This window comes from Tigriopus californicus, chromosome 7, assembly GCF_007210705.1.
Source record: "Tigriopus californicus strain San Diego chromosome 7, Tcal_SD_v2.1, whole genome shotgun sequence".
Taxonomy (NCBI): domain Eukaryota; kingdom Metazoa; phylum Arthropoda; class Copepoda; order Harpacticoida; family Harpacticidae; genus Tigriopus; species Tigriopus californicus.
In genome coordinates, this window is record NC_081446.1 from 13,251,070 (window position 1) to 13,274,212 (window position 23,143).

The following is a 23,143-nucleotide window of genomic DNA, read 5'->3' on the forward strand; positions in this document are numbered from 1 at the left end:
GCCTTTTTTTGAAGGGGGGGGGGGGTGAATTATTATGAAATCTTATTCAAGGAACTGATTCTATTTGGTTTCTACGTTGAGCGTCAAGATGAAGCTACAGGGGTAAAAATGTCACACATCAGAGTCCTTATTACTTCTTTCCCTATTTGCACATGGCCAGTGATGTTCAAATACAAATGGAACCGCTTGGGGCTGTGTATGAACAAAGCAAAGTTTTCTGGCTCAAGAGCCAAAAATTTGATGGGATCAGACAAGGAAGGGATGATGAGGATTGATCGAACAAAGAAATGCGATTTTCCCTCTGGAATTCAATGAACCACTCACATCCATACGCCAAGTTCCAATGCCAAAGTCGATGTCAAGAACGACCATGTTCTACCAACAAAATCAATATGGAGGGGACTTTTGCTCAATAGAAGCATACACAGACTCCCCTCTTTTCTGATTGGAGTAGTACTGAATTGTGTTCCACTCAAAGCCGCAAATAAAACCTTCCCTTCGTTCCCTTTGACTAGAAACAAAATAAAGCACTTGGACCAATTTGAGTTGGGTTGAGTGTGTGAAGAGAGGGGTGGGAGATCCGCAATTCCATTTCCCACCCCTTTGGTCCCAATCTCTTTGTGGACGAGGAACTCTTGCCCTCATAATGGACTAGTGACTCTCCAATCTCGATCCCCCAAAAGCTTGTTCCCGGATCTGCACGGGACTGTCAAGGTCCAATTTGCCATTGTTCCACATTGGAGCAGAGGTGTATCTAACAGTGGAGAGAAAGAAACGGGACGATGGGAGATCATCTTGGTGGGCTTGAATTTAAAAGAGGGTCCAGCATTGGGAGAGTGCCAAGAGATGCAACAACAAGACCAGTGGCACACGGACCAGATATATGTCTTAAACAAATCCAAAGTCTCCTTTGGCTTGACATCTTTATGTCCTCCCCATTTCCAGTGCCTCCAAGCCTTCCACCCAAAAACCCCGTTGGACTTAAGCCAAATGGCTAAATGAGTTTTTCTTGAGGGGAACAGCGAGCAAGAGGAACCGTATCTTGGGCAGAGGCTTTTGGGCGATCGGAGGGGCGAAAAACTCGATTTCATTCTTTTCAAGAACTTGTACACTTTTTTAGACTGAGCCAATCATATAAGAAGCCTTTTTCGCACTAGCCTTAAAGTTAGCCCTGTCTCATTTTTTACTTGAGCTGTCCGAGAAAATGTTAACCATGGTGCATGATTCCGAGTTGTTTGGTTCCGCTTTTTGATTACAGCCATGAGCAAGTGGTCTTCCGGGGCATTTGACATAAGCACAAGCTGGAGCGGGAAATGGTAATTTGTGGCCAGCATAAAATGACCTTCATTGGGAGCGACAAACTCCACCTCATTAATGCCTAAATTTCTTCTTCTTTTTCTTCTTCTAAGCCAGTTCTAGCCTCAAAGACCAATCCCACTTTCATTGAAAGACTGCTCGTAACATTTTTCATTGAGCTTATCAACAACTTTCCACAAAATTCTGCTTCAACACGACATGGCATAGTTGGTCGTGCGAATGTGAAGTCACTAAAAAAGTGACAGGGACATTCGGGGTGTAAATACTAGCAGCACCATTTCGCCCTAGATCAGGAGTCATCTTTAAAAAATATCAGATTAATAGAGCATTGTTAGAAGTATTTGAAATCCAAGTGGCGTCTTGCGCCCAAGTATGCATTGGTCTGTTTCTTCAAGAACGTCGGCGAAAGTAATGACCGCCATGCCAAACAAAGAACCTCATTTTATCCTCGTTTTTACCGTGTTGATGCCTGGGCGAAAAATTATCGTCACATTTTATGGCAAAGCCTGAATTGCTATTGCATGCAGCTAGTGAGCGGTGTAGGTTTCCCTTTTTGTCAACCAAAACATTCTTTTATTCAACCCTTCGTTGGTCCTTGGTCGGGCTTTGTGAAGGATTTTAATGATGAGGCTCTCTTACGACTCATTTGGACCATGGACCACTGAAGGTGAACCAACGCTGAAGGTTGGTCTCACTCATTTCAGAGCCGGAAAACCAATGCCAGACAATTTAAGTGGACTCTAGACCACCCAAGGATAGGGAATAGCCCGTCTTGAGTAGTGAAAAGACCCCAACATAAAGTGATACGAAATGGTCCATATTTATGGGACTGGCCCAGATTCATATGTGTATATACATTTTTCGCCAGCTTGGTATGTCCTGTCCCATTCTTTACATCATATTATTCCACTATCTATTGTGAACAGCCCTTTTACGAAATTGTCAGAATGGCACCGAATTTCTTTCTCTTCCTTGGCAACCGAGCAAAGAATGTTGGGAATAAATCTCAAGCCCCATCATTGTTAGAAAACCAAACCCCAACTCCTCCATTCACCCATTCATTCAATTGGAACCTTCACTAAGATGAACGAGGAAAGAAAAGCAATGAAGACGGGAGAGCCTCCTTGTCATCTTGAGGTTTGTCTCGAGGCCAAAAAGCCATCACTTTGAGCCGAGACATCATTATTTGGAGCTCTTGTCTAAACCACTGGAAACACGCATGATTCCACTGCAGGGAACAAGAGATTTGAGGGTCCAATTTTTTCAGTGCCGTTGACACGTGGAAACCATTTTTAAGGTTGTCATCTTCATCATCATGTCCATGGCACGTCTGGAGATGTTCATCTTTCACTTAATTTGATATCCTTCCCCATTGGCCTCAAAGCTTGGAACCTTCTCCAGAACCATTGGGTTGTGTGTGAACTAACTATTGGAAAAGGCCATTATTGCTCGCCTCAAGCAACTTGAAGAGGCCAAAAGGGACGTCCAGCTGAGGTTTAGATGGTTTGCTTGGTGGTTGGTGGGAGGCTCGTGTGTTAGTGCTTTCGTAGGTCTCGTCTCGTGTCATCGAGGAGGATATACTACCTACAGTATTTTTGGCTCCTTTTGTGACTCGCTTTCCACCACCTTGAGGACTGCATGCCATTATTTTTCGCACCTCATTCAGACCCATTCAGGCACGAGTCATCATCCTCTGAGTGCTTTAGATAGCATTTTTGAGGAACTCCGTGAAGCTCTAGTGCTTGATCAGGAGTGGACAATTTTTTAGATTTTCGCTGCTCAAACGCCCTCCATTGAAATCTAGATAGTCATGTTCACACTTGGCAAGATGTTTCATTGTGGTGGTTGGAGTGAAGGATGAGAGCCAGGGAAGACAATCCCTCTCGTGTGATGTTGCAATGTTTCACTTATCCTTGTCAATGACAAGGCTCTTAAGCTCTCTCCAGGGAGTTCAGGCCAGCCAAAATGGGAGGGAGCATAGAAAAAGGATTAACTCAAGCTGTGCGGTGCATTATCCTAACGATGCAAGAGCACTTTTTTGATGCAATTGATTTATGGTGTGAATCAAACATCGAGGGGGGTTTCCTTGGCCCAAGTCCCACGAGGTTTTCGAGGTTCCCACAGAAGGGGAGAAGGGTTGGGTATCTGTGGTAGTTGAAGGTTCGGTTCCGCCCAAATTGATCAATTTGTCCCCAGTAATGGCTGTTCCAACATCATTTCTCATGCTCCTTGAAATCGATTGAATTGCTGCTCGGAATGGTTCGGAATAAAATCTCCATTTAAATCCTTATTTTTCAGGTGGAACGGAGCACGAAAAGTCTTCTCCGATCTTCTTTGGAAAATCATTTTTCGGTGGGAGAGAAACCTAACGCTGTCTCGTTAGCTTGGAACTTTGTCATGGCCGAGGTGAGTTTACTTGATCCTTTAACCACGAAAGCTCCCGCTCGCTTTATTCCAATTTGATTGAAGGATGTCGTTTCTAATGTCGATGATATTTCAGTTTCAATGCTGCGGGGTGGATAACTACACAGACTTCCAGCGATCCAGAACGTTTCTTGACACCCGATCCAGTCATCAAATGCTGCCTCCAGCTTGTTGCATCTTGAACCAAGAGCAATATCCACCTTACTTCGAACCTGAAGATTCGAATTGTCTAACAGCACCGACTTCATACAATTCATTCTTCCTTAAGGTAAGAAAGAAATATGCCAGAAACGCATCTTTGCAATATGTTCAATAAGGTTCATATAATTACTTACAGGGCTGTTACGACAAATTGTTTACCAGGATCTTGGCCCATCTAAACCCTGTATTAATCACCATTATCTGTCTGGTGACGTTAGAGCTTCTTGCCATTATATTCGCCTTGTGTCTCAGCAAAGCCGTGGACCGAGATCTGCGCATCCGTAAATGACAATCAGCTGCCGCGCTCACCTGCGGCAGCTCAAGAAAAAAAGCCAATGCGGCGGAAGTATCAGCCGCCGCTGCGTCCATTGTTTTAGAAGAGCACGAGAAACGGAACAAAAACCGGAAGAAAAAGAAGAAAACGATGGCGCCTCCTCCAAAGGAGGTGTGCCAATCTCCCCCTGCCTATGTATCACAGCCCTCTGAGCATGTATCATTCCTCCCTGTGGCCAGTGCACCAGAAGTCCTGCCCTCGGTCCCGCCTCCTTCATATTTCAAGTATGGAAATTAATAGGAAAGATTTGTTACTCTCATTGGAAACCTTCCAAGCAATTTAGTCCCACTTCCACAAGTGTGACCTTCGATCTGAGAATGTGGCTATGAATGTTATTGCATGGGCGTGTCCAGATTATTTGGGTTGTCATAGTTTTTTACAAACAGATTTCTAAAATATACAGAAAGCAGAAACTTCAAAATGTAACTTGGTGCTCTTGACTGCTCTCGCCATATTTGTCCCGGAACTCATGAATTATAGTTGTGTCTTGTCTCTCAATATATCGATATTTGTAGATGTCAAATAAAGTAACTTTAGCCCGTAAGCATAACAATCATTTGATATGACGTTTAGTAACGGAAAAGGAATCAAGCCTTTCATTCACCAACAAAAACACGTTCAATCACGATAGGTTGAGATTTAAGCTTATTGGCCATGTCACCTCTTGAATTTTGAGTCTGTACTTTTGATATTAAACCTGGAATCTCCGTTGATACCCATGAAAGAAGGCCACCTTTGATGGTCGTATGGAAGAAATGTTCCGCACTCCTCTTCTCGAGTTAACAACGTACTATCGCAAACGCAACGGAGTCGGAAGCGGTAAATTGTGAGTTGACCCATGTTCACGGCAAAGGCGTTGTAGTCGGAAGGAGTCTCGTAAACCTCGTCGGTTCGAAGTGTGTGACCAGATTTTGTCAGGCATCGATCCACTTCCTGAGCTTACAAAACCATCAGCTCTTCGTCGGTGATTTCCTCCACTATAATGAGTCCTTCTTTAATAGTCTAAAATTCCCGTCCCACCTACAAGTTGAACAGCCCAAGGCTTACCGTTCTTGGTGCGCCTTTCCACGGCTTTTTCGACACACTTGATATCTTCAGGCTGTAGCACCGGAGCTCTGGCAGGGTAGATCCAATGCGATGCGAAGATTAGATCCATGTTGTCATCGGCCTTGAGAATTGGCGGAGCCAATGTACCTGCGACCGGGTTCAAGGCGAACGAAATAAAAACACCAGCTAGAAAACATGTGTGTATTACCGAACCTACCAGTGGCCAGCATCCTATGGAGAGACCAATACTTGTGACGGGGCTCAGGGCCCGAATTTTGAGACTGACGCTTGATCCGACGTCTTTTTCTCTCACGCTTTCGCCCGTAGTTGGGATCCTGCTGATAAGGTGAGCCATCTTGGCTCCGTGCATAAGGATTCTCATAATTGTCAACGCCATCGAGCTCTGAAGGATTTTTTTGAACGTTATGGGGTTGTGCATAGCCAATGTCAGGAACTATCTCCTTTGTGAGGGGCCTGCGCGGCTGCTCCGATCTGGAGGCCGGTATCAGAATGCCGCTTTCCTCACCTTCAATGTAAGCCACGTCATTCTTCTTCCCCAATCCACGGTCAAGAGGGGACACGGGAAGACCACCTTCAGGGTCCAGCACGCCCTCGTCATAATCGCGTTGCATTTCCTTCTCCAATTGTGCGAGGATGTCATCAAAGCCCTCTTTGCGGTAAGGAAGGACCGAAAAGCGGTCATCGGTGTCCTCCGAATCCGATCGATAATCTTCTTGATTGGTGGTAGGGTTCTTTCGGAGGTACTGTTCGGCCAGGGCCGAGGTATTGGTGACATTGGCATGCTCTGTGTCCATCCATTGGGTGGATTCGTACACGGGGGTCTGATTGGAGATGTTGAAACGTTGGAGGGCGAGATAGCGCGTGATCTGATTGGTTTTGAAGAGATTCTGACAGAGGTCAGCACGAGCTTGGTCGTGGATATGCACATCTGCAATCAACCGTGCCAGGAGAGCGATTACTTTTTGAGAGGACATTTGAATATTGACGGAAACAATGGGTAACGTACAATCTGGAAAGGCATAATGCAACTTTTGACGTTCGTTGTTGAGGCAATTGGAGGTCCAATGAAGGAATATATCGTTGCCTTGGCCTTTGAGCGACACTGACAGGGGAGAAGATTGGGTACTTAATGAGTTGATAAGCACCTCGGATATTTTGGATCCGTTTTTCCCGCTCAAAACCACGCTCTGAAATATAATATAACCAATGTTAAGGGAGGAGACGTGGAGTAATTCTTAAGATCACTGGTTTCATTCTTCTCCCCGGTTTTCCTCAAAGAAGGTTTTAGATGCTAACCAAACCCAAAGACAAGGAACCAATCTGCTTCCGAATATGAGAATTCCCGTAGGAATTATATGGCTAGCTCGCTGACCGCTCAACTCTTCGACCCTTGCACCCCAAAATGAATACAAATGCCAGGTTCTTTGTTCATCCAACAAACTGCTTTTACTCCCGAGCTTTTGGGGTGAAATCAAGAAGTACCTGTTCGTATTCGTAGACTGGAAAGCCCTCGCCATATTGATATTTCACCATGAAATCGGGTATATCGTCGTCGTCGAAAAACCCCACGCCCACAGTGGAATACGACTCACTGCCCGAGAAGGACGTGTTCCAGATGGGTTTGAATGTGGATCCATCGAACGCGATAACATGGCTGTTGAAAGTGGGCACAATGATGTCCTCGATGCCATCCTGGTTGATATCCGCCAACGCGGCGGGCGTAAGCATGCCTTTAGAATCGTCGTGGTAAATTTGCACAGCCTGAAAAGAGCATTGTCAAATTGAAGGGTTTGAACCAAATTCTTTCAAGACTTCGGTTCTATGATTGAAAGAACAAAAGCTCGTGATTGAGGGTTCTTTTTAGCTTTTGGAACTATGGCATGATAGATTACTTGATGTCCTACCAAGTAACAAATATAAGGACAATTTATCTGTGTCCGAAAACGAAAAAATAGCTCCATATTGAAAGCAAGTTTCAACTGAGGGGTTTTAAATGTACGGCATCTGGAGTTCCAAATAGAAAAATACAGGCACATTACGTCAAATCGCTCGTTACACGGTAAGCAAAAACTCATGCTAGTGGTTATTAGATTTCAGTGCACAAATTAGCTTGACAATAACAAAGAATAAAAAATATGCAAGATCTAAATGTAAAGCCAAATCGTTCATTCCAATGCTGAGAGATATTTCTTTTCTTCTGAAAAAAAAAATGAGCAATATTTTGCCCAAAAAGGTGGTTATTTTCAAAAGACTCCCTTAAAATTTACGAAGAATGTATTGTTTTTTCAGAGAGAAAGTCAAAGCTAGTATCCAATGACGAGCTACAGTCTCAGACCAATCACATATAAATGTGTTTCAACTTTCAGTACATCAAACCTTTATTCGGAATGCGTTATAAGGAACCTGAATCAAGCTCGTCAAAAAACAGATTGCATGATATTCAATTAGTTGTAAAGGTAATGTTAAGTCGTATTCTTCAAATGTCACAAAAGCCGCCCTGACAAGGACTAGATGCCAAAAAATAGAGCATAAATAATTTTGATTTTGTTTCCACATTTGCTCTCTAATATTTGAACCCTATGCATCATTTGTTTTCGAGTCGGCAAGAGCCTAGCTACGATCTAATGGAGTTTTGGAGACCCATGGTCACCCTGGTTAGTCACAAAATGAGGTCAAAAATTGGGCCAAAAAGTAACACATGTTCGTTTCGGCACCAAGTAGCTTCAGTAGGTACAAACAGAATGGAAAAAGGAAATTGGGCCATATGTAATTGACTCAGTAAGTATAGTTTGATAGGTTTTTACAAGATAGCGAGGCGATCCTTTGGTAAAGGCTATCTAGACCCATCTAGATTGTTAGGGATCTGATTTCTGTAACTATCAAAATGTGCAGCTTAAGTAGCTACTTTGCATACCCATTCGAGCAATTCAGCGATCATTGGGTACTTTTTTTCAGCATGAAATCAAACTCATTTAAATATATATCCCACGCATTGTTTTCCACCTTGAACAGATGATCGTATCATTGATCATTGATTTAGATTTAGCTCGCTTAATTACCTGTGATATGTTTCGCTTGTACAGATCAAGCAACGAAATAACATAGAGGGCTCCAGCTCGGGAATTTCCCCCTGTTCCAAACAAAACAAACTGCTCGCCATCGGCCCAAGTTAGAATTTGCGGGGGATAGTAGCTCTCCTTCCGATCGGGAGTCTGCATCCATCGCAAAACCGTCCCATTGTTCCCACTGAATAGAATGAGTCGTCCAAACATATTTCCCTCTTGAGCTGAAAGGACGAACAAAGAGTGAGCCTTCTTCATTGACCACAAAAAAGTCCAGTGTTCCACTTTACCAGGGTCGGACAGCTCGTCACCTCCATGAACAGCCAGGATCTCCGGAATGCCATCACCATTCAAGTCATGAACAAACTGGGCGGCGTAGATCGACATCAGATCCGATTGGATAATATGGTTCTCAAACTCCCAGAGGGTCTGTCCATTTTTTCCACTTATGGCGAAGAACAACTGAAGTAAAAAAAGCAAGATCCAATGAGAACCCGAGGCTAGAATAGGTTACTTTGTTCGATGTGACTTGCCCCCGCTCGACCACCTGCGACACAATCGACGACATTATCGTTGTTCAGATCCTCTTGACATGTGAGGGCAAACACTTCATGTTTGGCCCATCGTTTCCAAAGAGTGGCACCTGTAAGGCCGTCTAAGGCCAAGATTCCGCCGAAGCAAGGCTTCTGGCCGCCGAAATAGATATCACATACAATGTCAGGAACATTGTAACCATCAGCTCCTAAAGTGAAAGGAGGTTTTCAAGGGGCAAATTCAAATGAGCCAGCGGATAGATCAATAGGAAAAACAGAAAGGTATACAATAGCCTCATTGGCCTCTGTAGGCCTTAGTTAACTGCATGAAAAATGCTTTACTTCATGTTCGAGTTTGAATATTGAAAAAAAAAACCATTACAGTTGTTTGGGTACAAACTTACTCACTTGACACATGTGTTTTAAGGTTCAATGATGACAGAGCAAAGACGTAAATCGTGGCTGAGGAGTCAATGCTTTTCAATCAAATATAAAAGAAATCAACCGTAAAATCTAAAACTGGGCTTGGCCAAAAGTTCAGCTAAAAACATGTTTCCCTTAGCAAATCATGACCGAATGCAGTCCTTTTCAAAGTAGCAATATCTGTGGTCATTAATTATTTATTCATATCGGTGCCATTCAATTGGTCCAGAATTACCTCAACACGGGGACAATTTGCATTGGAAAGAATGGAAAGACGACATCAACACAAACTCGACACGTACAAGAATACGTTTAAAATGCTCTTGGTTTTCCGTTGTGTCGAGTTTTCCATATCCATCGCCTTCCACTTTTTGCTGTGTCGAGTTACTTCGGCACCTTTGGAACATTATCATTTTATAACCCAAAACATGAAAATAGGGGCCTGCCTGTTCCACTTACCTGTGCCAAAACCTATCACAACATCCAGCACGTTGTCTTGGGAAATATTTAGAAGACGCAAGTTCCCTTCGGAGAGCATCATGGGGAAGTTTTGTGACCAAATGGGAATGACCTCCAAACGGTGGCAGGGCGCTGGTTTGAGACCCGATCCGCCCCAATGCCAGAAAAACCAACCCGTGTGCGTGAAGTAGTTGACTAGGATTATTGTCACTGCCAAGATACCTAAAACCACAAACAATGTCATCAGACAAAAATCAACTAAGTTGCAGATCTCTGATGCACACGTAGTTACATTTTCATTTTATTGTAATTACATGTCTTTTAGCCGCTGCAAATGAGGTATTACAATGGATTTTTCCACTTTTATAAAAGCATATATTGGCGGATCTAGAACCTAGACCTGGATATCGTGGGCGATATGTTTCTCAATGTTGGTTAAATAATTGTCATGGAGAAAAAATGGACGCCAAATGGGTGCAACCGTGAAAAGGAAATGCCATTTGAGAAGTAATCCCATTGCAATTGTAACAGAGACAAGTCGGACGTTTTAAACATTATCTACCCACCAATAAGGCTTTTGAAGGCCAGGAATGTCCAACAGAGAGGACCACAACACCGACGATATTTAGGCTTGGAAGTACGAATGGAAGCATGCAGACCACCGCCATTTTTGGCCTTCTGAAAGAAATGCATCATCAAACATTGGCAGATGGTTTGGATTGAGATCAACAGGAATGAGCTCAGAGTAGTTACCCTCTTCTTTTTCATTAGCGGCTTTCGAGCAGAACTATCGCTGCCATTGCGGGAATGTTGCATAAACACCTCGTCATCTTCATCACTAAACTCGTCCAACTCGATGGATTCTCTCGAGTCTGTGGAATCATGGGGCACCAATTTGACTCGCTTCATGGCTAGTATGGTTGCTCTTGTTGGCAGAGTTTTCCTTGGTATTTCGAAATAATCACAATTCCTTCTGGTTAGCTCACTTTTTAGTCCGATCCAGGAAAAGCAAATCCATGCCCAAGCTCATGCTTTACACAAGTACGCACAAGTTTTACTTGGTCCATATGTTTAAGGAACTTGTTGAGCGGATCAAGATGGTCTGCAGACTCGATTTCAACTCCTGCTGTCACTTCGACTCGTCTAGTTCGATTTGGTACATACCAAAAGCTCTCACTCGAAAGAGAAAAGAAAGCTACCTACCCATGAACCATGTTCCGCGTTCCAGGTCTGCCACGGAGGATCGCTCCAGATTTGGGAAGTTTTGGAGGAGGAGCACAGTGGAACGGGGGAAACAGGAAAACCAAAGGCAACCCTGAACGGTTCTCAGCTGACGAGACATGTTCCACAATCTAAGGCTGTTCTGGCAGGAGACAACCATTGTGGTACTGAAAAAATACCTACCATGACTAGTGACGAGATCTTGTGAGCGATGCATTCATTCAAGTAGTGTAGCTACAGTATATGAAAAAAGCATCACCATCGTACGTAGCCCTGTGGCTTTATTCGGCAATGAGAACAAAAGACACATCCGCGTATTATGTTTGTGGATTTGTTGAATGAACATTAAACATGAACATAAAAAACATATCACCATGGAAAGAAATCCCACATACATAACAAAACAATCTTTTCAATCAAATATAACTCCACAGCCCATATGCTTGAATATAATTCCTACGTAACGTTAATCTTAACAGTAGTAGCTTTTGACAACTTGCATGTTTGAAAACTTTTCTAAACTTCCAACTCATATTTGGCTCTAACAATAGCATTGAATCATCGATCGATCTGACATTGACGTTATCAGTTTGAAAGAGATGGATCTACAAATGCGTGGGCTTTATTTCTTGGAGAGGATCAAAAAGAAGCAATTGAGCACTTCTGTTTAAAAGATGGTTGACCTCCAGCGGAACTTTCTTTCCTTCCCAAAATCGAATGAGTGAGGAATGAGAGTGAGTGGAAAGAGAACCTGTCGCTCTCAGCCGTGCCTAAAAGCCCGGCTGTTCCACAAAGCCTAATTCCACTGGCCTGGCTTGGCGTAAGATCCACAAAGATCGAAAGAGAAGAGAGGAATCGCGAACGTGACAACCAGAATATGAAGGTATTTGTTCCCATTATTCTGCTCATTTCTGCTGACGAATTTTTGACATTGGAAACTCGAGAAGGGGAACATAGAGACTGAAGGTGCGGTAGACCTCTCCTTGCCAGTCTCCGTGTGAGGAGGATCTACACACATACACATATCGATTTTCTAGTCCATATGGAGTGGTATTGACACAGCTAGCGTCATGTCGAGATCGTCTTCCCAACAACCTTTATTCAGTGCAGGCTCGCAAGGCACATCGGGAAGTTTCAAAAGTGGATTCAACCACCTCAATGACATCTTCAGTGAGTTCACCAAGCACATTGCCCCTTCTTATCACCATGAACGGCCAGAGAGATCGATCCAAATGCGGCTGTACACCATGCACAAAGGTCAACACCTCCTCATATTCATCATGTTCGTTTGCCTGTTCTTCATTGCTTTGCTTATGGGTATGGCTGGACCTCGAATCATTACAGAGCACGCGGAAAAGGCCACCACCTTGAGGTCGCACAACAATCAAACCAATATGCCTCAAGGCCCCTTTCACATAGTGACACCCAAACTTAGTGCATATCGTCAACAGCTCTGGATTTCGGCCGCACTGATCACCAAAGAAAAAGGTCAGGAGACCTTCACAAAGACCTGCAACGTCTTGGTGGAGGTTGAAGGCCTGATGGATAAGAACAGGAAGCGTTTGGTGGGCGGCAAAGGCCATGAACGGTCCAGAACTGTTCGCTGCGATGATCAGAAGTGCGATCCATTCATCGTCATGCATCTCGGAGTCTTGGAATATTCGCACTATTTGGTCAATATCACTTTCACAGGATTGGAGAGCATCGATCGGCACTTTAACATCGAAGATATCACATTCACAATGATCACGTACAACCCCGAGTTCACAGAAATGGAAGTCTGGTTCCGATTCTTCTTTGTCATTGCCACAGTGGTCATATCTGTGGTTTTCATGGTGAGCATGAAGAAATTCTCTTTGGATGATTGGTCCATTGAACAAAAATGGATCATTTTGCTTCTGCCCCTCCTCCTTGGGTTCAATGACCCAATATTTGCTTGGACTCTGACCACGAGCAACTTGTTGCCCCCGGTTTGCGACGCCTTGTTTCAAACTAGTTTCATTTTTGCGTTATTGCTTTTTTGGCTCTGTATCTTCCACGGTCTCCGCCAAACGGAACGTGGGATCTACCGATTCTACATGCCAAAGATCCTCTTGGTGGGTTGTATGTGGTTTGCCGCTTTAACCATGGCCATTCTCGAGGAAACTAATCAACTACGAGATCCTAGTTTTAGTTTCCAATTGAACACAGCCCACTACAAGAACTTCCAAATGTATTTCATCGGCATGTTGGCTATTTATTTGGTTTACTTGATCTACTTGGCCCTTCGAGCATTCGGGGAACTGCGGTCGATGAACTTTGTGGAGGCGAGGTTGAAGTTCCATACCTGCAGTATGATCGTGGTCCTTTGTCTCATCGTGTCGATAGTGATCAATCGATATGGAAAAGGGGTGCTCGAGGACAACTTTGTGGCCCGAATGTACACCTCATACGACAGCGGCTCCCAATTCTTGGCCTTCTACACAGTCATAAACTGCTACATTTATGTCCTAACCTACGTTTATACCCCAACCTCGGCCCAAACTAGAGAGAACCATCTTCTCAAGGACAATCCAGCCTTCTCCATGATTAACGAATCCGATGATGAAACCGAGGCTATGCTGGTCCAAACGGACGATACTCCGCCGAGCCAACCCAAATTCGGAGGGCCCCACGGAAACTCAGCTTCCCGCCGCCCTCTTATACTTGGACATGACGATGATAGCGATTAAATGTGATGATTGTACGAAAGAGCGTTAGCACAAGGGATGTCGTAAAGAAAAATATATTTGTTCAATGTGATATTTCTCATGACTACTCGAGTACCTCTGGTGCAATCCCAACTTTCGCCCACACATCTAGAATAGCACCAAGCTCGGATTCAGAACAGAAAGGAACAGACAGGGATGGATATGCGCGCTTGAGGTTTGTGAGCATCCAGTGAATGTACCGACATGACAAGCGCGTCCCTGGCCAAGTTTTCGCCAGCCTCAGCTTGGGCCATTGAATGTAAACCGAGAATCATATGTTCTTGTTGTAGGAAGGGCTTCAAAACTGTGGTCATACCTGACCAACCTGAAAAAGTCGCTTATCCATGACTCCTACGCTTGTTATTCAAAGTTGAAACAAAGATGGCTGAGAAGCTGGATTTCGTGACTGAATTAGCCGAACTTAACCTTTACATAGTGATTGAAAACATCATTCAGCATGCGGGCTATGATGCCACGATGAACATGTTGTGTGTCTCAAAGACTTGGAACTCTATCCTGTTGGATATTGGGCTCTGGAGACGACTACTAGATCGGAGGATGATCAATGATGGCCAATTCCGCAGATTATGCTCTCTGAATGGGTGGCTAGATATTGTCCAAGAAGACAATGTAGAAACCAAGACACTTGCCTACATATTTTTTGCCTCTACGGACCTAAAGGAGATGCTGAAATGGTAAGATATCATCAATTCTCAAGGATACTTCCAACGCAAAAGGCTTTTAATTCCCCTTCTTACAGTTCTAAACCAGAGAATGTGCAGCAGATCAAAACTTACGACTTCATCAATACCTTGTTGCTTCATGGCAAATATCTCATCTGTGGTATGATCAACGGGCGAATCAAAGTCTGGTATCTCAGCGATGACACCCACGCAGTGGAATCCACCAGTCCCAAACTTTTAGAAGGTCACACCAAGAGCGTCTTTGCTATGAGTGCCCGAGACCACTTCCTGATATCAGCCAGTGGAGGACAAGACAAAACGATCCGCATTTGGGATCTCGAGTCTTCTACCCAGATACATTCGGTTTTATACGAGAATGCCTTGAACTGTCAGAAAATGGAGTTGACCAAAGATCGCCTGGTTTTGTGGTACATGTCCGAAGCGGTCATCAATCGCGCTTTCAGAGCCAGGGGCGAGTTAGTCATGTGGAACGTGCCCAGTGTTTGGCAAGATATGACCTTAGACGATAATATGCCATTCAACGGTAATGCCAGGCACGAGAGGGTCAAAATCGGGGACGTTTCCGAATTGTATTCAGCCGTTGCCTACCCGACTTACGTAACTATATTTGAAAACACCACTCATAACTTCATGAAAGTCAGAGAGATGCATTTGGAGGAAGACCATTGGGTCTACTTGATGAAGGTCTCCAGGAACACACTTCTCACCGTGTACAGAAAGGGAGAGGAAAACGTCCATGGGCTTTTGGACGATATCATCCAGGTTTTCGATATCAAGGCCAATCAAAAGGTGTACAACCTTCACTGGAAGTGGACCCTCTTCTCGCCCTTAAAATCTGCGTTCATGACGCCGTTTGGAATCGTAGCCACCAACACAAGTGAACGAGCCTTCTTTTGGCACTGGGAAGACTTGCCCGAAAACTTCGAGAAGACCAGAAGTATCGTGGACGTGGCACCATCGAGACAATCCAATTTTGTCATGCAATGGCGACATCGAATCAATGCCGCCATGAATGTCAGAGGAGTGGCTTTAGTGAACGAACAAAGGAGCCACATTTATCTACTGCAGCATTGAGGTGTGATCCGGCCGTTAAAGCGGACTCACCTTACGGTCAAACTTTGCTCACGATAGGCCCTCACATTATGCTCTTTCTTGTTTAAACTTGTTTGAACATTTCTTTCTTAAGCTCTGTTCAGTGTGTCATTCTTTGAATGAAGACGACACAAAAAGGCCCTTGGCCATGCATGCTAAAGCCCCAAATTTTCTTTACGCATCGTTTTTTTTCTCATGGCTTCGACATTTCCCCTTGAAGGTTGTGATGTTAGATCTGTCACAGATTCTGTACCCTTAATAGAAGTTGAGAAGAAAGTTATTCTGCCAAACCTTCCATAAAAGTCACCTTTTTATAATATGGCCTTGGATATATTGGTTGAGCTTTATCAGCGCGGTTTGTTGGACATAATTGAGTCTTTGGTCTGTTTTGTTGGTTATGAAGGGGTTTGTGAAATGCTTAAGGTTTCGCCAAATTGGCGGCATATCCTTCATAGTTTAGGTTCTTGGCCCCGATTTGTAGATGTGCTCCTGAAAGAGAATGCTCACCTCAAACATTTATGTCAATTGAATGGTTGGGATCGATACGCCCCTTCATTGAGTCAAAGAGATGATGATGAATCCACCAAAGAATGCGAGTTTATCTTCCAAGGATTGACTGACTTGGCGCAAAAGATCAGATCTTACAATGATTTTCTGTCGAGCTGCGATAGGTAAGTTGATGTTCATCTTGAAACATATTTAACGTGAGACAGGATGATGATTTGTCTCTCGTTCTACCAAAAGCTCAACAAAGGCCAATGATCTTCGAGAGAGGTACTTCACAGGGGGGATAGCGTCTTCCATGATTGTTCATAATGATTTGACAATTTGTGGGATGATCAATGGACAGATCAAGATTTGGGACATCCTCTCTTCCGATCCAGTAGTAAGAAGTAAGCCGATGAAGGTCATCTGTGCTCATAACGATTCCGTGGTGTGTATGGATGGGCACAAGGATGTTTTGGCTAGTGCTGCAAGAGATTGTCGTTTTCGTTTGTGGGATTTGGACACCGGATCACCTTTAAGGGACATCAAATGTTTAGATAGACTTGTGAATCAAATCTCACTGAATCAAAAGCATGTTCTCTGCTTGTATTGGTTCGAGCTAGATTACATGCTCTTGTCACAGATGGACACCAAAGTGGTATTATGGACCGTGGCCACTTGGGACAAGATCGATAAGACGGACGAGTATCTCATGGCAGAAAGTGAAACAACCGCAATCCAAATGTGCTACTTAAGGGATGAGCGAGTTGTGTTTACGGATGATCAGCAACATGTGAGTGTCCTGGATGTAATCGAAGACAAGATCCAAAAGACGATGGTGCTGGATATGGGGTCCAAAGACATTGTGGCCATGAAATTTTTCCATAATATTCTGTGTTATAGAAGCTTAGACAAAGGGATCAAATGTTACGATATGCTAAATCGGCAACATCTTCCGGGCAAAGTTGAAGACAATTTCATCTACTCAGCTTGGGAGTTGAATTCCTTTGGTCTGGTCATTCAAACGCCCACCAAAGTGACGGTGTATCTGTGGCAGGATCTGTTTTTTGGCGATGAAACAAACAAACCCGGATCATTGATGTTATTCCAAGAACAAGGAAGTCGAAGAAAACTTGTTTCAATCATTGCCCTTACGCCTTTACACATCATCTCTTTAGCAGAAGAGGCCCAATTCTTTGTCACCTACGATTGGCCCAATTTCAGTCCGATCACCTTGGAACGAACGATTGATGACGAGGAACTTAGTTTATGTTAAAGTGGATATGTCGAAAGTCAGTTACAGATGATGACGACAGCTATTGAGCATTCCAAATTCGAGTAGTCCGAGTTGTTCCCAATATCGTTTTTGCACCATGCATTTGTAATCAATTTCATGGAGTGCTAAATAAATCAAAATTTCTTAGTTGAAAGCTTGACATTCATGTTTGGAATTAGCCCTACAGCTTTTGCCTAATTTTAACAATGGCCCCCGTAGGTTGCAAAGCTCTGGTCTTATTTGGCGAAGCCTTGACTTTCATTTTTTAAAACAAATGGATTGGGTCATACGTTGTGTTGAAATAAGAATTCATTGAGAGAAGAGTGACTAGACGCGCCCATTTCTTGAACTACCAGCGTAAACCACTTATTCTTCACTTGTTTGTACTTCCTTCACACGTCTTAAAAAAAGCTTTGAAGTTGGAACCGGGAGGGGGTTATGGTTGGTAAAAAGATGATATTTACGAAAAGTTTGGAGCTAATGTAGTGCTCGAATTGTTCTTCAAGGTTATTGACACTATCTAACAACCCTCATTCAACAATGTAAGTTTGAACATGTGGTTTGAGCAAACTTGGAAAATGGGCTCATTTGTCAAAAGAGGAGAATTCAACTGTGCAGTTCGTGACTGAACACAGAAATGTTACTACCCACAGTACTTTCAACCGGTTCATACCTGGTGGTTTTTTAGACTTGTTCCATGACCCAATTTTCTACTTATTGAGTCATTTTCAGATGAAAGAATGATGATAGAAAGACCAAATGAGGTATTTTTTTTGAAGCGGAAAAGAAAATTCTCGTCTGCAGCCAGTCAGTCTTATTTGTAGTAGTTATGTGTGAAGAAAACCTGGAAAGGTCAGAATCGCTCATGGAAATAATCGATTAACTTTCTTAAAACCTGCCACTTCGTTTAAACGAGCGTCCAGGAAAAAAAAGGAACAGAATGGAGTTCAAGCGGTTTGACGGTCGGTGAACCCAAATTTCTTCACTTGGAAGGCTCTAGGTTAAAAAGTGAAGTCCTCTTTGGCAAAGCTGCATATCCATTACATGTTCTCTTAAACTATGTGTTGTCACAACACCCATAGAAATCAAGGCTCTGAACATTTCATAAATCGCACTAACGCCAATCAAGCAGTAATTATTTTTATGCCTTTCAGTTTCGGCTTTGATGTGTTAAAGACTAACGCCACACTTATGGAATCGATGGCAGCTACGGCTGTGTAATTGGGTTCTTGAATCAGAGATGATAGCCTGGCTATAAAAGTCAGGAGATGCATTGCTATATGTTTTCCTGATAGGCAATGTCATAGCTTGGCCCAGCCAAAATTTTCAATTAACAATTGTTTTATAGACGCAATAGAAAGACAATAGGAAGAGTCATTAGAAAAGAAGATTGTGGAAAAAATCGCCGTAAATCCACGACAGTTGCTCGAAGTTTTTCCAAACACTGCCTGATTTTGCACAAGAACAAGCAATGAAGTTGCACAAATATTGAGTTTGATTGGGCAAAAAATGCCAACAACCTTGCCAAGTATAGGCACTGACACGTTCTGAATGGCTGAAGAGGCTAATTTGGCTTTTCATGGCAAGTAAAATGGAAATGGAGAGATCTTGCAATCACTCATTTGAAGTGAGGAGAAAACGAAATTTGGCGCCCTGATTGTAGCCTTTGTTTTTGTATCTTGTACAGGAAGAGGAAGGACGAACATCATAATTATAGAGCGGATTTGAAAGCAATGTTTTGAGGCAAAAAAAATTCACTTTTAATGTGATCAAAATAAGGAAAGAAAGTTGAGAAATGGGGGGGATAAATGAAAAAGTTTTCCTGTTTTTGTATGAAACAACTTCCCTTTGATAGCTATGGTTGCAAAAAGTATGGCAACATGATTACATGAAATATTTTAGTTGATGCTTATGAAAACTATGAATTATTGGCACTGCTACTTGCTCTGGAAGCTGGACTATAACTAGACATACCTTCATTTCTTATTCCACTGCAAAAGTAAATCCATTGGAACGTTAAGAAACCATCTTGTATGGTTTCAACCACTTTTACTTTTTGTTCCTGTCAAACGCTGAACAGTGAATTATAAAATGTTCAATTTTGTACATTTTGACGCAATATTTATCTTTCAGTGATGTGTATTCTTTTGTTTTACAATAACAACCTAATTTAGTGTCTTTTCATATCTTTCTTTCTGGCACTGCGGCTATAATTTGTAACCGAAAAGCACTCGTGTAGGCGCTATCCAATTCTTACGTTGTGTGGAGAACCTATTTCCCGACTTTTAACTTTTTTTTTTTTAATTTTAAAAGAATTAGCCATGTGAGGTAAACAGAATTCGAGGAAAGATATAGAGTAGCACCCTACTCTGATTTTGGGTAACGAACATCACAACTTACTTGCACCAAGCATATTATAAATTAGTCATTTATTTCAATTTGCCGGCTTTCTGAAGCTCTTATTAAGCCAAAATATTATTACAGTGACAGTTTCAGTATTGAGTTTTATTGCACAACTCACTTGATAGTTATAAATTCAATTGAATCATGGTGAGGTGGGCTGCTGTAACCTTTGTGTCAATTTTCCCTCCACAAAATGTCCAAAGTCAGGGCGCCGCACAACATTTGTGTTATAATTTTGTTTCCTTCATCATATTGGAAATTGATGAAGTTTGCAGAATTTGGAAATGATCTTACTTTTCGTTGCGCTTATTACTGATGTTTCAATTTTAGAAAGTAATGAGCTCAACCCAATTTCCTTGAACTCATGTAACAATGCTATGTGGGTAAAATGATGGTTTTCCAAGTCAAATTTGAAGCATGAAGGTCAATTTTGACAAGATGGCATGGAAAAGTTTTTTTAGGCAAAAACATCAAATTATGTGAAAACTTACAAATCGGCCCTCAAATCATGACGAACGCGCACCGTGAGCAAAAAAACTATTCAATGATCGGAAAAAGTGTGTTGAAAAATTCTAACAAAATTGGGGCGAAGGTCTGACATCGACTTGCAATCACGGCTCTACATTCAACAAATAAAAGCCGATGAATTGGAATAATTGACATATGTTTTTTTTAAGGATGGAACAGATTGGCTGGGTACCTTGTCTTTACTTTGGCTCCACTGAATCACGCCAGCTACTTGTTGTTTTGCATGGCTTGAATCATTCGGTTTTATCCATTACACCTTAGAAAAGAGTTGCCTTTTTGGTTTTTTTTTTCGAAGTTAGAATAATCGAAGTAGGTGTTATTGGACCATTTTGCCTTCGGTTTTAATTCATAAAAGGGATGGGCGTGCAACATTTAACTGACTTTCAATCAAAATTATCTTCTTCGTATTTCTAGCACATATTTTGTTATATTTTGGATGAAGTTAAATTTTGTTCGAAATTTCAAGTGTTTTACTCACATAAATGGAAAAAGAAAATTTTGACGCCCTTGAAATTCGCTGATGTTCCCGAAACGTACAAAAAAAGTCGAACTAGATTGGGAAAAGTTTCGAGAAAACACATAGAAAAAAGACGATTAAGTTACAAAAATGGCCAATGAGAAAATTGGTGCAAACCAAATTTTAACGAATATTAGATTTTCCAAAAATTGCTCATCTTTCAAATAGCATCGCAGAAGAAATATGAAGAGGCGACTCCCAAATGATAAATGTTAGATAATGAGTGAATATGTTTTCTAGACGCAGGTCAGCCCTTTCCCACATTAAACTTGTATTGCTTGATGGAAAGTAAATTAACGAGACGTTTAAACTTCCATCTCGAGAAAGTAACGGTTAGTGCTGGGGCGAGCGAATCCTTTGATATTTTGACTTTTTGCCGGACGCTGCGAGTCTTTTACTGAAGAGTCAGATCTAGCAAAAAAAATTATTCTTACGAAATTCTGGGAAAGAATGAATATTTTTTGACGTGCCCGGACTCGAGTCCTCTCTAAAAGACTCGAGCCCGTCTAATTTCTCCAAAATCGGTTAAAAGACTCGAGTGCTCTTCGTTTTGATTGCATGATTCCCCAATCATTCAATCGTGCATTTCTTCAATGAACTTCAAGATGTACTTGATTCTCAGGGGAGAAGCAAGTTACACCATTGAACTGCCTCTCAAACTTTGATATTTCTCACAGAAAATGGGATGCAGAAAACAGATATAGCCTTAAGAGATTGTATGCTGATTGTTGGTGTTATGCCTACGATTGTTTTATATTTTTCCATGACAAATAGATGTCCACCGAAAATCAGGAACAATTCAAAAGGCTAAAAAGGTCCTCAAAAGTGTCTGGAACGCTTTAGATATTGCCATAACCTAAGCTTTACGTCAAATATATTTCAACCTGCTACAGCAAAGCGGTTTTTGAGATCAAACGAAGTCAACTCCCTGGCTATCCATTTCTCTTTTTATGCATTGGATTAAATTTCCATTCTCGGTAATTCATTGCACAAAAGGTTATTGCAAATAGTATTCAGATCTTGAAATTGTCCTTTGCTCAAAATGCCTCGGGGAATCTTGATAGTTTGGTGGGAGGTTTTTGTCTACACCGGACAAAGAAAAGAGGCTAGGAGATTTAAATCGAATCTGAGCACAAGGAATCCATTTCCTGACAAGATAAACCGTCCATCAACGGGAAGAAACAACACTTGATTCTTAAGCACTTTGACGGATTTAAAAAGAAATGATTCAACCTTAAGCATGAAACTAGTCTTCGATGCTCAGTGCTAAAAATGGGAGTTGACCACCAAATAAAATTGCATACATTGTATTTGAGCATCACATGTGATGAATTAATTTATCAACAATCCTTTCATTTTGCTTTAAGTCAATTTATAAACAACCATTCATTCTTTTTAAAACATTTGCTAAAGAAAAAGGGTGCAACAACCATTCCAGGCTCGAGAAACTGTTGAGACCTGACCTTCCTTTCCCAATAGTCCATCTTTGGAACGGGTAAAGTGTGCTTGCGAGAAACTTTTGAGAAACTTTCTTTTAATCTAATAGAATCATTAACAAAATTTGTTGCCGTTTCTTTTTCTCGCCGCTTTTGTGGGCTTGTCTGGATCAAAGCACTGGATCCCATTGCTTTGGTCGGGATTCTGTAAAATAGGATTTCCTCCCGTTTGTCAAACCTTCGAGTACTGATTCATTTGTGACGTCTAATAGCACGAATAGCCATTTCCTTAATGTGGCTTCATTTTCGGTTTGTTTTGTTAAAGAACGGTCTAACATTTAACCTGCAGACACTTAATCGACATTTAATATTTTCATAAATACGCTTTTCGTCTTGAATCGCTGGGTATCCCATTCGCAATAGCGATGAGAAAGTCCGCAAAAGAGAAGAGAAGAGACAATATTTTTATGTTAAATCAAGTTTTAAGCTATTTTGGCCATCTTGGAGCAAAAAATAAAATTTGAAGAATTTTAACCTTCAGATGAAAAATGAATGGATTTTATCATGTTCAGTCGAAATTTAGGAGAAATGCCGAGTGGAAAGAAATTCAAGGCTACTTTGGCCTAGTCTGACAATGTTTGTACCCGCTCAAAGATTTGTTTCACCTTGAACCCAAGCTTTCATTAAGTGGAACTGTTGAACACATACAGTAGTACTGTATTGCAAATGATTTGATTTTAGCCTGAAGGCGAATGGTAACCCGCCCACCGTTTGCCACCAAAACAAATTTCGAAAATGCCAGTGAGCACAGTCTTGATTTCAGAACTAAAACTAAGGGCCTACTAAAGGCCGGCAAGAGGCCGAGGGAGGTGGGTGAGCCTTTCGGTGTCCATCCTCAAACAATTGATGAGTGGTAGTGTACGGCGAAAT

The 23,143-nt window shown here is 42.1% G+C and overlaps 4 protein-coding genes across 5 annotated transcripts in view; 3 read left to right on the top strand and 1 right to left on the bottom strand.

Moving 5' to 3' along the window:
• Nucleotides 1–4,513, top strand: part of LOC131883522 (tetraspanin-18-like) — a gene marked incomplete in the record, with an annotated part of 30,881 nt that extends 26,368 nt beyond the window's left edge. The window contains 4 exon segments of the mRNA XM_059231011.1: nucleotides 3,616–3,723; nucleotides 3,818–4,009; nucleotides 4,079–4,223; nucleotides 4,320–4,513. Coding sequence (XP_059086994.1) covers nucleotides 3,616–3,723; nucleotides 3,818–4,009; nucleotides 4,079–4,223; nucleotides 4,320–4,513 — 639 coding nt within the window.
• Nucleotides 4,514–4,829: 316 nt separating this feature from the next.
• Nucleotides 4,830–10,964, bottom strand: LOC131883131 (uncharacterized). Its single transcript, XM_059230492.1, has 11 exons — nucleotides 10,575–10,964; nucleotides 10,388–10,499; nucleotides 9,822–10,043; nucleotides 8,940–9,148; nucleotides 8,697–8,868; nucleotides 8,404–8,630; nucleotides 6,827–7,105; nucleotides 6,351–6,531; nucleotides 5,541–6,272; nucleotides 5,324–5,470; nucleotides 4,830–5,253 (listed from the first exon to the last, which is right to left on the bottom strand). The coding sequence occupies exons 1-11, from the start codon at nucleotides 10,728–10,730 to the stop codon at nucleotides 5,216–5,218; spliced, it is 2,475 nt and encodes an 824-aa protein (XP_059086475.1). The 5' UTR covers nucleotides 10,731–10,964; the 3' UTR covers nucleotides 4,830–5,215.
• Nucleotides 10,965–11,733: 769 nt separating this feature from the next.
• Nucleotides 11,734–13,823, top strand: LOC131883132 (transmembrane protein 181-like). Its single transcript, XM_059230493.1, has one exon. It carries the CDS (start codon nucleotides 12,113–12,115, stop codon nucleotides 13,751–13,753), a length of 1,641 nt encoding a protein of 546 aa, XP_059086476.1. The 5' UTR covers nucleotides 11,734–12,112; the 3' UTR covers nucleotides 13,754–13,823.
• A 159-nt stretch (nucleotides 13,824–13,982) lies between these two features.
• LOC131883133 (F-box/WD repeat-containing protein 11-like) lies at nucleotides 13,983–17,498 on the top strand. 2 transcript variants are annotated; one of them, XM_059230494.1, is made up of 3 exons: nucleotides 13,983–14,466; nucleotides 14,532–16,238; nucleotides 16,312–17,498. In XM_059230494.1, exons 2-3 carry the CDS (start codon nucleotides 15,886–15,888, stop codon nucleotides 17,327–17,329), a joined length of 1,371 nt encoding a protein of 456 aa, XP_059086477.1. In that variant the 5' UTR covers nucleotides 13,983–14,466; nucleotides 14,532–15,885; the 3' UTR covers nucleotides 17,330–17,498. The 2 variants fall into 2 exon arrangements, with proteins under 2 accessions (XP_059086477.1, XP_059086478.1); XM_059230495.1 differs by lacking the exon at nucleotides 16,312–17,498 and having other exon boundaries at nucleotides 13,986–14,466; nucleotides 14,532–15,857.
• The last annotated feature ends 5,645 nt before the right edge of the window (nucleotides 17,499–23,143 follow it).